Source organism: Bombina bombina, chromosome 5, assembly GCF_027579735.1.
Source record: "Bombina bombina isolate aBomBom1 chromosome 5, aBomBom1.pri, whole genome shotgun sequence".
Classification (NCBI taxonomy): Eukaryota; Metazoa; Chordata; class Amphibia; order Anura; family Bombinatoridae; genus Bombina; species Bombina bombina.
In genome coordinates, this window is record NC_069503.1 from 211,265,719 (window position 1) to 211,279,773 (window position 14,055).

Genomic DNA, 14,055 nt, shown 5'->3' on the forward strand with positions numbered 1-14,055 from the left:
AAGGTACCTTTAAGTGACGTCATCCAAGATGGTGTCCCTTAGATTCCTATTGGCTGATAGAATTCTATCAGCCAATCGGCATTGAGGTATTGAGGATCAGCCAATAGGATTTAAGGGTGTATTGGGTGGGTTTTATTTTTAGGTTAGGGACTTTGGGCGGGAAAAGAGCTAACTGCCCTTTTAAGGGCAATGCCCATCCAAATGCCCTTTTCAGGGCAATGGGGAGCTTAGGTTTTTTTAGTTAGGGTTTTATTTGCGGGCTTGGTTATGTGGGTGGTGGGTTTTACTGTTGGGGGGGGTTGTTTGTATTTTTTTTACAGGTAAAAGAGCTGATTACTTTGGGGCAATGCCCCGCAAAAGGCCCTTGTAAGGGCTATTGGTAGTTTAGTTTAGGCTAGGGTTTTTTTTTATTTTGGGGGGGCTTTTTTATTTTAATAGGGCTCTTAGATTAGGTGTAATTAGTTTAAATATCTGTAATTTGTTTATTATTTTCTGTAATTTAGTGTTTGTTTTTTTGTACTTTAGCTAATTTAATTTAATTTAGCTAATTGTATGTCATTTATTTAATTGTATTTAATTGTATTTAATTTAGTTAATTTATTTAATTATAGTATAATTGTAACTTAGGTTAGGTTTTATTTTACTGGTACTTTTGTCTTTATTTTAGCTAGGTAGTTATTAAATAGTTAATAACTATTTAATAACTATTCTACCTAGTTAAAATAAATACAAACTTTCCTGTAAAATAAAAATAAATCCTAAACTAGCTATAATGTAACTATTAGTTATATTGTAGCTAGCTTAGGGTTTATTTTACAGGTAAGTATTTAGTTTTAAATAGGAATTTTTAGTTAGATTTCTTTTAATTATATTTAAGTTAGAGGGTGATAGAGTTAGGGTTAGACTTAGATTTAGGGGTTAATAACTTTAATATAGTGGCGGTGACGTTGGGGGCGGCAGATTAGGGGTTAATAAATGTTGGTAGGTGACGGCGATGTTAAGGATGGCAGATTAGGGGTTAATAATGTTTAACTAGTGTTTGCGATGTGGGAGGGCCTCGGTTTAGGGGTTAATAGTTAGTTTATGGGTGTTTGTGTACTTTTTAGCACTTTAGTTAAGAGTTTTATGCTACGGCGTTGTAGTGTAAAACTCTTGACTTTAAAATGCGGTACCAGTCTTGACAGGAGAGGGTCTACCGCTCACTTTTTGGCAGACTCATAATACCGGCGCTATTCAAGTCCCATTGAAAAAAGAGGATACGCAATTTATGTAAGTGGATTTGTGGTATTGCCAAGTCTGGCCAAAAACGTGAATGGTATACCTGTATCTGCAAGACTCGTAATACCAGCGGGCGTTAAAAAGCAGCATTAGAACCGGCTAAACCTGCGTTTTAATCTTACCGCAAAACTCGTAATCTAGGCGATTATGTTTTGTCACTAGTTTAGCTTCATTAAGGGTCATGCAGCTCTGTAAATCAGGCCCCACTTTTTAGCAGATGCCATCTATTTTTGTTCCTTTAATATTCTGACTCACAGGTTAGATAGATCCTTAAAGGAATATAAACCCCAATAATTTTATTTCATTATTCAGATAGAACATACAATTTTAAACAACTTTCCAATTTACTTCTATTCTTAGATTTGCTTCATTCTCTTGGAATCTTAAGTTGAAAGAGCAGCAATAAACTCCTGGGAACTAGCTGAACACATTGGTTAAGCCAATGACAAAAAGGGCATACATGTGTAGCCACCAATCAGCGGCTGGCTCCCAGTAGAGCTTAGAATTGCTGCTCCTTAGCCTACCTAGATATGCTTTTCAACAAAGGATACCAAAGGAACAAAGTACATTTGATAATAGTAATAAACTGAAAAATGTAATGTCCCTTTAACTATAAATACATTGGAGATATTGATATTCTGCAAAATAATATAATAATATATAATAATATTATTATTATAATATAATAATATATATAGTAATATCAGATCAGTTGTAAAGTTTGCAATATTTAAACTTGTAAATGCATATTAAAAAAAAATCAACATTTTCATGCCCTTTTAATACTTTAATATTTGCTACTGTGTTGCACAAGATTTAGCAAGCTTTTACAGAACAGTGATGCATTCACATAAAATTCTTTCTTTCTTGCTTTGTTTTGCTCACTTCTTTCTGGGGACTTTTAGAAGAAGGTAATGTTTTATTTTTGGCTTTTATATAAATATATATATATATACACATTATATCAGCAAACAGGACTCATCATATGAGTGTCACAAAATAATCATTCTTGTATTAAGCTTTATATTGGTTTGACATCTAAGCTATTAAATATACTTAAGCACTTTCACTAACCCAGCAGTTTAAATCATGCATATTAAGTCAGTCACCACTGCCATTTTATATTCAGTTCTGTCACGCTGCTCAAAATCACGTTAGCTAAAATTTTGATATACAATTTAAATATCAAATTTGTAATGGCATGTTGCAGGGCACATAAACCAAATAAAAATAAAGCATAAAATGGCACAAACTTTAACTGAACTAGAACTACACACAACCAAAGAATGTATTTAAAGTAACTGATGTTTTTATATTACAGGAAAAATATTTGCAAACTCTGATGACACCGTTTGCCTGTTAGGAATGCGCAGACGTGCCCTCGTTTTCCAGCCAGTCTCACAACTAAGGGCTGAAACAGATTTTACGTAAGTAGCAAAACAAAACATAACTAGTTTAAAAAAAAAATCCAAAGCGTTTTTTTAATCTTTTCATTTTCACATGTACATAAAAGCAGTAGGTCATCTTCCTCAGAAGGGAGTATTTAGATACAGTGGAGTATCTACTAGATTTTACTTTTCCAATAGGAGGGTCATGTAGTAGTGTTTAAGGTGGGGATCCATTGGGGGAGTATTGTATGGGGACATAGGCTAAATAACAGTGGGATAGGTAGTGGTTAGGATTATTTGCATTGAAATAAATAGTTGCAGTTAGGGTTCATTGTTGTTTGGGGAGTGAGTCAGTAGCAAATAAGGTTAACTGCAGTGGGGGAAGTACATATATATTTATGTTTTATTATGTGTATATACACATATAAACACATAAATATATATGTATATAATTCATATACATATATACTTACACTTTGCTGCCTCACGGCTTGAGAATAAGGCTCCCATTATAGCCTATGGAAGCGTGCTCTCGTGAGCGCAAAGTTTCCATGCAATTGCGTGAATTAGTATTACGAGTGGAGCACAAATATTGCGCTAGTGAAAGCGCAATTATGCACTCCACTCATAATCTGGCCCATAATAGGTTAAGATAATTATGTCGTCGTTTTTGGCATAGAAAATACAGAGCTATCATTAAAGAGCTTTTCAACAGTTGAGCGGTTGAGTATGATCTGTTGTGATCAGTAATGGATTGCATACAATCTAGTCCATAATGTTAAATGGGAAATATTTCACAAAGTACTATTAATAAAAACAAGTAAATATTTTTTTGTCCTTTAAATTTAATTTAAAAATTGAATTGTTTAGTACTTTTATGTTTAATTTTTTGTCTCCGTTCCACAGGCGCAGAATCCCAAACGAACAGTGGTGGCTAAAATTGCGCCCATTGATGAAAATTCTGGCCAAATACAAAACAAGTTATGACGTTTCAGATGCTGGACAGTTGGAACATGTTAGTGTGCGCAGATCAAAAGAGCATGAAGCAGGAACTATTTAATCTGTGTACCTGCTGTCACATGTGTTGTTGTATCCTAGTTACATTGTGTTCTGTACTACAATAGAATCTGCTGTTTATACTTTTTTGTTTTTATAAATTAAGTTTTAAGTTATATCAGTCCAGCACTTTGTGTCCACACAATTTCTGTCCTCACTACAGTTGTCAGCTTGCAAAAAAATGTAGTAAAAAATGTGAAAATAGATCTGGACACAAGGTTCACCTTTAAAATAGACAATCGTTTTTCACATTTAGTGGAAACAAATTTCCTTTCTGCCATAGATACAAAGGAATATGAAAATACTGACAGTTGAGATGCTTTCTTATTTGTTGTGTGTTATTAAATTATACATTCACTTAATTTTGTATTGGAGATGTTATGGAGCCACATATGTATTTGCATTTTTTTATTTTATTTTTTTCCAGTGATAAGTTTCATTACATTGGAGTAATGTAACAAAAATAATATATTGTTGCAAACCAATATGAAGTCTTGTAATCTTAAACTATTATTGCACAATAAAAATAAGTGTATGAACACATGTAATGTGTTTCATTTTAAAAGAACAAAGGCTGCTGACATTTTTTCCCATTGCTGATAGCTTTTAAGGAAGATTTTTTTAGTAATTTACAAAGATGTTGTAAGGGCAAGCTACATAGTTAAAGATTTGATTTTTTTGTCTCCCTTTGAACGTTTGGTCCTTAATGGGACAGTAAACACCTTAAGATTTTAACCCCTTGCATCTTTTTTATGTAGGTACTGGCCTCCATTACATACGCAGCGTCGCCCGCAAAATCATCCACCGCCAGTTTTTAGGCAATTTTGGTATTACATATACAGCGTAGCATACAAGTTACGCACGTATATTTCACCAGTCGCTCGCAATTATTACTCCCATAGGCTAACATGGGACCGCGTCGTAAATCGGTATCCAATATCCAGCGCAAGGCATTACGTGGCGAAAATGGAGAAATCTTACTCCATTTTTACCTCGCCACAAAAGGCAGCCGTAGCAGGCCTTGCGCTGAGTATGGGAGCACCGTAACTCCAGAAAATGCCTGCAAAAATAAACTAACACCTAACGCATGCGCAATGTCTATCTACCTGTCAACCGTAATCCCCCACTGCAATAACTAATAAAGTCTATTAACCCCTATATCCGCCAACCCCAACATCGCAAACTACCTCTTAAAATGATTAACCCCTAATCCACCATTAACCCACAATGCAATAAACCTATTCAAGTATTAACCCCTAAACCGCCATAGCCCACATAGCCTGTTAAATGTAATAACCCCTAATCTGCCGCCAACGTCTCCGCCACTATAATAAAGTTATTGACCCCTAAGTCTAACCCTAACCCTAACACCCCCCTAACTTAATTATTATTTAAATAAATCTAAATAAATTTACTATTATTAACTAAATTATTCCTATTTAAAGCTAAATACTTACCTATAAAATCAATCCTCAATAGCTACAATAAAATTAATAATTACATTGTAGCTATTTTAGGATTGATTTTTATTTTACAGGTAACTTTGTATTTATTTTAACCAGGTACAATAGCTATTAAATAGTTATTAACTATTTAATAGCTACCTAGTTAAAATAATTACAAAATTACCTGTAAAATAAATCCTAACCTAAGTTACAATTAAACCTAACACTACACTATCAATAAATTAATTAAATAAAATACCTACAATTATCTACAATTAAACCTTACACTACACTACCAATAAATTAATTAAATAAAATACCTACAAATAAATACAATTAAATAAACTAACTAAAGTACAAAAAATAAAAAAAGAACTAAGTTACAAAAAATAAAATTATTTACAAACATTATAAAAATCTTACAACAATTTTAAGCTAATTACACCTACTCTAAGCCCCCTGATAAAATAACAAAGCCCCCCAAAATAAAAAAATGCCCTACCCTATTCTAAAATACGAATAGAAAAGCTCTTTTACCTTACCAGCCCTTAAAAGGGCCTTTTGCGGGGCATGCCCCAAAGAATTCTGCTCTTTTGCCTGTAAAAAAAAAACATACAATACCCCCCCAACATTACAACCCATCACCCACATACCCCTAATCTAACCCAAACCCCCCTTAAATAAACCTAACACTAATCCCCTGAAGATCTTCCTACCTTGTCTTCACCATGCCGGGTATCACCGATCCGTCCAGAGGAGGCTCCGAAGTCTTCATCCAAGCCCAAGCTGGGGCTGAAGAGATCCATCATCGAGCTGAAGAGGTCCATCATTGGGCTGAAGAGGTCCATCATCGGGCTGAAGAGGTCCATCATCGGGCTGAAGTCTTGATCCAAGCGGGGGCTGAAGAGGTCCATCATCGGGCTGAAGTCTTGATCCAAGCGGGGGCTGAAGAGATCCATCATCCGGCTGAAGTCTTCTATCAAGCGGCATCTTCAATCTTCTTTCTTCCGGATCCATCTTCATCCCGCCGACGCAGAACATCCATCCTGGCCAACGACTTCCCGATGAATGACGGTTCCTTTAAATTACGTCATCCAAGATGGCATCCCTCGAATTCCGATTGGCTGATAGGATTCTATCAGCCAATCGGAATTAAGGTAGGAAAAATCTGATTGGCTGATTGAATCAGCCAATCAGATTCAAGTTCAATCCGATTGGCTGATCCAATCAGCCAATCAGATTGAGATCGCATTCTATTGGCTGTTCCGATCAGCCAATAGAATGCAAGCTCAATCTGATTGGCTGATTCAATCAGCCAATCAGATTTTTCCTACCTTAATTCCGATTGGCTGATAGAATCCTATCAGCCAATCGGAATTCGAGGGACGCTATCTTGGATGACGTCATTTAAAGGACCCGTCATTCATCGGGAAGTCGTCGGCCAGGATGGATGTTCCGCGTCGGCGGGATGAAGATGGATCCGGAAGAAAGAAGATTGAAGATGCCGCTTAATAAAAGACTTCAGCTGGATGATGGATCTCTTCAGCCCCCACTTGGATCAAGACTTCAGCCCGATGATGGACCTCTTCAGCCCCCGCTTGGATCAAGACTTCAGCCCAATGATGGACCTCTTCAGCCCGATGATGGATCTCTTCAGCCCCCGCTTGGGCTTGGATGAAGACTTCGGAGCCTCCTCTGGACGGATCGGTGATACCCGGCGTGGTGAAGACAAGGTAGGACGATCTTCAGGGGCTTAGTGTTAGGTTTATTTAAGGGGGGTTTGGGTTAGATTAGGGGTATGTGGGTGGTGGGTTGTAATGTTGGGGAGGGTTTTGTATGTTTTTTTTTACAGGCAAAAGAGCAGAATTCTTTGGGGCATGCCCCGCAAAAGGCCCTTTTAAGGGCTGGTAAGGTAAAAGAGCTATTCTATTTGTATTTTAGAATAGGGTAGGGCATTTTTTTATTTTGGGGGGCTTTGTTATTTTATTAGGGGGCTTAGAGTAGGTGTAATTAGCTTAAAATTGTTGTAATATGTTTATAATGTTTGTAAATAATTTTTTTATTTTTTGTAACTTAGATCTTTTTTTATTTTTTGTACTTTAGTTAGTTTATTTAATTGTATTTATTTGTAGGTATTTGTATGTAATTAATTCATTGATAGTGTAGTGTTAGGTTTAATTGTAACTTAGGTTAGGATTTATTTTACAGGTAATTTTGTAATTATTTTAACTAGGTAGCTATTAAATAGTTATTAACTATTTAATAGCTATTGTACCTGGTTAAAATAAATACAAAGTTACCTGTAAAATAAATATTAATCCTAAAATAGCTACAATATAATTATAATTTATATTGTAGCTATATTAGGGTTTATTTTACAGGTAAGTATTTAGCTTTAAATAGGAATAATTTATTTAATAAGAGTTAATTTATTTAGTTAGATAAAAATTATATTTACCTTAGGGGGGTGTTAGTGTTAGGGTTAGACTTAGCTTTAGGGGTTAATACATTTATTAGAGTAGCGGTGAGGTCCGGTCGGCAGATTAGGGGTTAATACTTGAAGTTAGGTGTCGTTGATGTTAGGGAGGGCAGATTAGGAGTTAATACTATTTATTATAGGGTTAGTGAGGCGGATTAGGGGTTAATAACGTTATTATAGTAGCGGTGAGGTCCGGTCGGCAGATTAGGGGTTAATAATTGTAGGTAGGTGGCGGCGACGTTGGGGCCGGCAGATTAGGGGTTAATAAATATAATATAGGGGTCGGCAGTGTTAGGGGCAGCAGATTAGGGGTACATAGGGATAATAGGGGAGAAGAAGAGAGGGGTATTCTAGGGAGGGGGGAGAAAGGAAAGAGGGGATCAGGAAAGGCAACTCAGACCTTTTAGGAGGGAAACTTCTCTACCCATGGACGCCATATATCAAGGTAAGTGTCAAATGCGTCCATGGCCGTATATGCGTAAGATTCCATATTGTAAAGGTATGTGATAGTAGACATGACCTGCTTGATAGATGGGGGGGATCTCTGTTTCCAGGCTTTCACTATCTCAAGTTTAGTGGACATTAGCAAATATATGGTTAGATATTTTTGTGCTGTGGTAAGTGGGGGGAAATCTAAATGCAGGGTACATGTTTGGGGGCTGAGTGGGAGAGTGATGCCTAGTTGTCTGAGTATGTTGAAAAGTTGGGTCCAAAGGGGTGTGAGAAGAGGACAATACCACCAAATGTGACTCTGTGTGCCAAGAAGGCCACAACCTCTCCAGCAGGTAGGTGGATGGGTGTTATATATCTTGTGTAGAGTGGCTGGGACCAAATGCCAACGTACCGTTATTTTAAAATGTAATTCCCACAATGTGGCACAGTGTAGAATCCTTCTAGTGACTAAGATTTCTCTATGCCATGTATCTATGTCGCAGGTAAAATTCAACTCCTTTTCCCAAGCTATGTGTTGGGATATCTTGTGATGTGAGTAAGGGTCAATAAGTAGATTATAGTGGTATGAGAGAGCACCCCTAATCTGTAGGGCTAGTGACCAACGCCCTTCCCAATTAGTAATTTCTCTAAGAGTTGTGCCGGGAAATCCCCATGATTTGAGAACAGAGCAGAGGCGAAACGCCTCAAAACTTAAAGAGTGAGGTATTTGGAGGTTTGTACAGAGGCTAATATGAGAGAGCATATTTCACTGGTCATATAGGTCAGATATATATTTAGCATTATATTTAGACCATGCAAAAATATGAGAGTCTGGGAGACAGACAAGGGTGCTAGGTATTGTCTGGCGTGGTGAGGGGTGGGGGGCTATATTAGGGGAATGTCTGGTTTCGTCCCAAAATTGTAAGGTGTCGAAAATTACTGGGTGGGTCAATTTAAGGTCTTTCCTATAGTGTGTGGGCACCCATGGTAAGTCTTGCAAATGTAGGCCAGCTGGTAGTAAGGACAGTTCAATTGTTCGCCAAGAAGCTGCGTTAGCCGAATAACTCCAACTCAATAAATGAGTTAGGCGGGCTGCTTGGTAATATAGTATAATATTCAGGAAACTTAAGCCACCTTTAGATACATGTCTCTGTAGGGTCTGTGTGGCCGTCCTAGGTTTTTTACCTTTCCAAACATAAGATGTGATAAGGCTCTGCAATCTCTTAAGCATGGGTCTAGGTATATTTATTGGGAGGGACCTGAATAGATAAATAATTTTGGGGATAAAGGACATCTTGATCACAGCTATCCTGCCTGTCCATGATATCTCTCGGTATTCACAAGAATCTAGGAGCTTATACCACTCAGGGAGCCTGTCTGAATTTTTTTTAGAAATAACAATGGAAGTATCCATACTAAGATGAATACCTAACAATTTAACGGACTGCGGAGACCAGTGAAATTTATATAACCTCTGTTAACGGTCTAGGTCAGCGGGTGGGATGTTTAAATTTAGGGCTTCCATCTTGGAGAGATTCAGTTTGTAATGACTTAGAGAGGAAAAGTGCTTGAGGAGGTCAAAAACAGCGGGGAGAGACCTAAAGGGTTGTGTCAAAAGTAGTGTAATGTCATCGGCATAAAGTGAGATTCTATGCTGTGTTCCAGACGCGTAAAACCCCTCAATATTCGGATCTAATCTAATTGCCTGAGCCATAGGTTCTACTGAGAGCACAAACAATAAGGGTGATAGGGGAAACCCCTGCCTAGTCCCATTGGATATTTGGAAAGGATCAGATTGAAAACCCACACCTTTGACCGAGGCCGAGGGATTTGAATAGAGTGCTTGTATAGCCGTGATAAAAGTGGTCGGAAACTGATAAACTTTCATGGTTTCCCATAAATAAGCCCATCTCACCCTGTCGAAGGCCTTCTCTGCATCCAACGAAAGGGCGAGCATGGGGATTTCCAGGTCAGCTGCTTGAACTAGGATGTCTAATACATATCTGGTCGTGTCAGGACCCTCTCTCATGGGGATAAAGCTCACCTGGTTAGGGTGTACTAAGGAGGGGATTAGCTAAAATTTTAGCGTACAGTTTAGTGTCGAAGAAATAGGGTGGTAGCTCCCACAATCTAGAGGGTTCTTGCCCGGCTTAAGGATGGTGGTGATAGTCGCTACTAAGTATTCTTTACGGAAGGAACCCTTTCCCATCACCTCATTGAAAACTCTACATAGAATAGGGGCCACTGTGATATCGTAAGTTTTATAAAACTGGCCGGTGAACCCATCTGGGCCCGGAGACTTAGTTAGTTTGAGTTCTTTGATATTATCGCTAACCTCTTCCAGGGAAATCGGGGCAGTGAGATCCCGGGAGGATTCCAGAGTAACTGGAGGGAGTTTAAGAGCCTATGAATCTCCTGTACCTCAAGGAGAGGGGCCGGATCTGAGTCTTCCAGGTTGTATAGATCTGCATAGTATGCCCGGAAGGTTTCCCCAATTTCCTTTGGTGAAGTGATTACCCCGTGTCTCGAGGTAAGTCGCACTATTTTCGCCTGTGCCGTTCGGTTTCGCAGTTTTGCAGCTAAAAGTGAGGATGTCTTATTACTTTTATAATAGTAAATTTGTTTACATTTTTCTAAATTTACCTGCGTTCTCTGAAGTTCTAAGTCCTTAATCTGTCTCGTAAGATCAGATATTTGGGTGTTCAATTTAATAGTGTAAGAAAGACAGCTTTTAAGTGATCTGAGTTGGCAAGTCAGTGTGGCTAGAGATGTATTTTGTGCTTTATGGATCTGTGCAGCTTTAGTAATATAATGACCCCTAAGAAAAGCTTTGAGGGATGCCCATAAGACTTCTGCGGTGACATAAGGAGTGTCGTTTACTTCTAGAAAGCTTGTGATTAATTCATGGGTTTCAATTATAAGTGTTGGATGAGTGATTAAGTAGTTTTTAAAGTCGCCAAGTATGAGGAGACGAGTGAGTGGGATGTGGGCCTAGTGTAAGGATAATGGAATCATGATCCGACCAAGAAACTGGGTAGATCTTAGCTTGCGTCACCTGTTCTAATGCATGTGAGCTCATAAAGAAGAAGTCGATGCGAGTATAGGATCGGTGTGGTGGGGAGTAGAAGGTAAATTCCTTATCAAAAGGGTGCAATGCTCTCCAAACATCATAAAGGTCAAATTGGGCAAATCATTTTTGAAAGGCAATAGAAAGGGGATGTGTGGATCTCTCTTCTAACGAGATATTCGGGCCTAATCTGTCTAGCGTGGAATCCCATATCAAATTCAAATCACTGCTCAATATCAACTCACCCTGCTGGACAGCCGATATTAGATCTAATAGGAGTCTAAGAAATCTAATTTGTTTTGTGTTAGGAGTAGTGATGTCCCGAACTGTTCGCCCGCGAACGGTTCACAGCGAACATAGCTTGTTCGCGTTCGCGTTTGTGGGTGAACACATGGGCGAACACATGGCGATCCGCCCCTATGTGTCATCATTGAGGAAACTTTGACCCTGTATGTCACAGCCGTCTGACACATTAGAGCCAATCAACATCAGACACAGACCCTACCAGCTACTCGGAATCCGCCATTTTAGACTCATAACGACCTTGCTTTCTTAATGAGAGGACGTGTTGTGTTTTTGCTCCTGACATTAATAGGAAAAACATAGCTAGGCTAGTGTATTTAGTGTCCACTACAGTCCAGAAGGACTCCACTCATCTCTGCTGCAAGCACAGCACCCCAAAAAGCCCTTTTTAGGGCTATATGTCGTGCCATTTTTTTTTCCGTATTTTTTTTATTAGCATTTGCCTGGCTTTCAGCCTGTGTGTTTAAGGCTCACAGCATATGCTGTGATTACTGCCACCACTGATATCTCCCTAACAACATTAGTTTAAATTTAACTAACCAAAAATTTTAATTATTTTGCTAGTGTAATTTTTTTTCATTTTCTATCAGGCCTGTGTCACACAGCATATACTCTGGTTCATTGCTCTGTGCCAGCCACCAGTGTTAATATCCGTTTATAACATTATTTTAAATTTAATTTTTTTTATTTAAATCATTTTTCTAGTGTAATCTAATTACATTTACTATCAGGCCTGTGTCTGTCAGGCTCACTCAGCATTAATATACCTCATTTTTCTCCTGTTAAGTGTAGTCAGTCCACGGGTCATCATTACTTATGGGATATTAACTCCTCCCCAACAGGAAGTGCAAGAGGATCACCCAAGCAGAGCTGCTCTATAGCTCCTCCCCTCTACGTCACATCCAGTCATTCTCTTGCATCCAACTAATAGATAGGATGTGTGAGAGGACTGTGGTGATTAAACTTAGTTTTTTATATCTTCAATCAAAAGTTTGTTATTTTAAACGGCACCGGAGTGTGTTGTTTCCTTCTCAGGCAGAATTTGAAGAAGAATCTACCTGAGTTTTTGTATATGATCTTAGCGGACGTAACTAAGATCCGTTTGCTGTTCTCGGCCATTCTGAGGAGTAAGGTAACTTCAGATCAGGGGACAGCGGGCAGGTTCACCTGCAAAGAGGTATGTTGCAGTATATTATTTTCTAAGGAATGGAATTGACTGAGAAAATACTGCTAATACCGATATAATGTAAGTACAGCCTTAAATGCAGTAGTAGCAACTGGTATCAGGCTGATATGTATATATGTTTATACTTAAGTATTTCTGGGGAATGGCACTTCACTGGGAAAATACTGTATGCATATAACTTTTAGCCTAACTTGCAGTGTGAGCGACTAGCAGCAGGCTTTTTAATGACATTTCATATATTAGATTTTAAACGTTTACTGGCATGTTAAATCGTTTAATTATCTGAGGTACTTGGTGAAAATTGTTTTGGGCTTTATTTTCCACATGGCTGTCGTTTGTTTTAAATTAAAACAGTTTACTGAGCTTCCCTCACTGTTGTAGTGTGAGTGGGAGGGGCCTATTTTGGCGCTTTTACTACGCATCAGAAATTCAGTCACAGTCTGTCTTTTTCTCCCTGCATGATCCAGGACGTCTCCACAGAGCTCAGGGGTCTTCAAAACTAGTTTTGAGGGAGGTAATCACTCACAGCAGACCTGTGAGACTGTGCTTGACTGTGATAAAAACGCTTATATTTTCAATTGTTATACGTTTTTTTCTGATATTAAGGGTTAATCATCCATTGCTAATGAGTGCAATCCTTTGCTAAATTTGGTTTCTATAACTAATCCGGTTCATTGTTATTCAACTGTGACAGTTTTTTTGTGTGCTCCTTAAAGGCACAGTAACGTTTTTACATATTGCTTGTAAATTTAGTTGAAAAGTATTTCCAAGCTTGCTAGTCTAATTGCTAGTTTGTTTAAACATGTCTGACACAGAGGAATCTCTTTGTGCAATATGTTCAAAAGCCAAGGTGGAGCCCAATAGAAATTTATGTACTAATTGCATTGATGCTACTTTAAATAAAAGTCAATCTGTACATGTTAAGCAACATTCACCAGACAACGAGGGGGAAGTTATGCCGACTAACTTGCCTCACGTGTCAGTACCTGCATCTCCCGCTCAGGAGGTGCGTGATATTGTAACGCCAAGTACATCAGGGCGGCCATTACAAATCACTCTACAAGACATGGCTAATGTTATGACTGAAGTTTTGTCTAAATTGCCAGAACTTAGAGGTAAACGAGATCACTCTGGGATGAGAACAGAGTATACTGATAATGCTAGGGCCATGTCTGATACTGCGTCACAATTTGCAGAGCATGAGGACGGAGAGCTTCATTCTGCGGGTGACGGATCTGATCCAAATAAATTGGATTCAGACATTTCAAATTTTAAGTTTAAGCTGGAAAACCTCCGTGTATTGCTAGGGGAGGTGTTAGCGGCTCTGAATGATTGTAACACAGTTGCAATCCCAGAGAAAATGTGTAGGTTGGATAAATATTTTGCGGTACCGACGAGTACTGACGTTTTTCCTATACCTA

At 38.3% G+C, this 14,055-nt stretch overlaps 1 protein-coding gene across 1 annotated transcript in view; it reads left to right on the forward strand.

Annotated features, from left to right (window-relative positions):
* Nucleotides 1–4,294, forward strand: part of PFKP (phosphofructokinase, platelet) — a 146,069-nt gene extending 141,775 nt beyond the window's left edge. The window contains 2 exon segments of the mRNA XM_053713842.1: nucleotides 2,600–2,705; nucleotides 3,573–4,294. Coding sequence (XP_053569817.1) covers nucleotides 2,600–2,705; nucleotides 3,573–3,726 — 260 coding nt within the window. The 3' untranslated portion in view covers nucleotides 3,727–4,294.
* The last annotated feature ends 9,761 nt before the right edge of the window (nucleotides 4,295–14,055 follow it).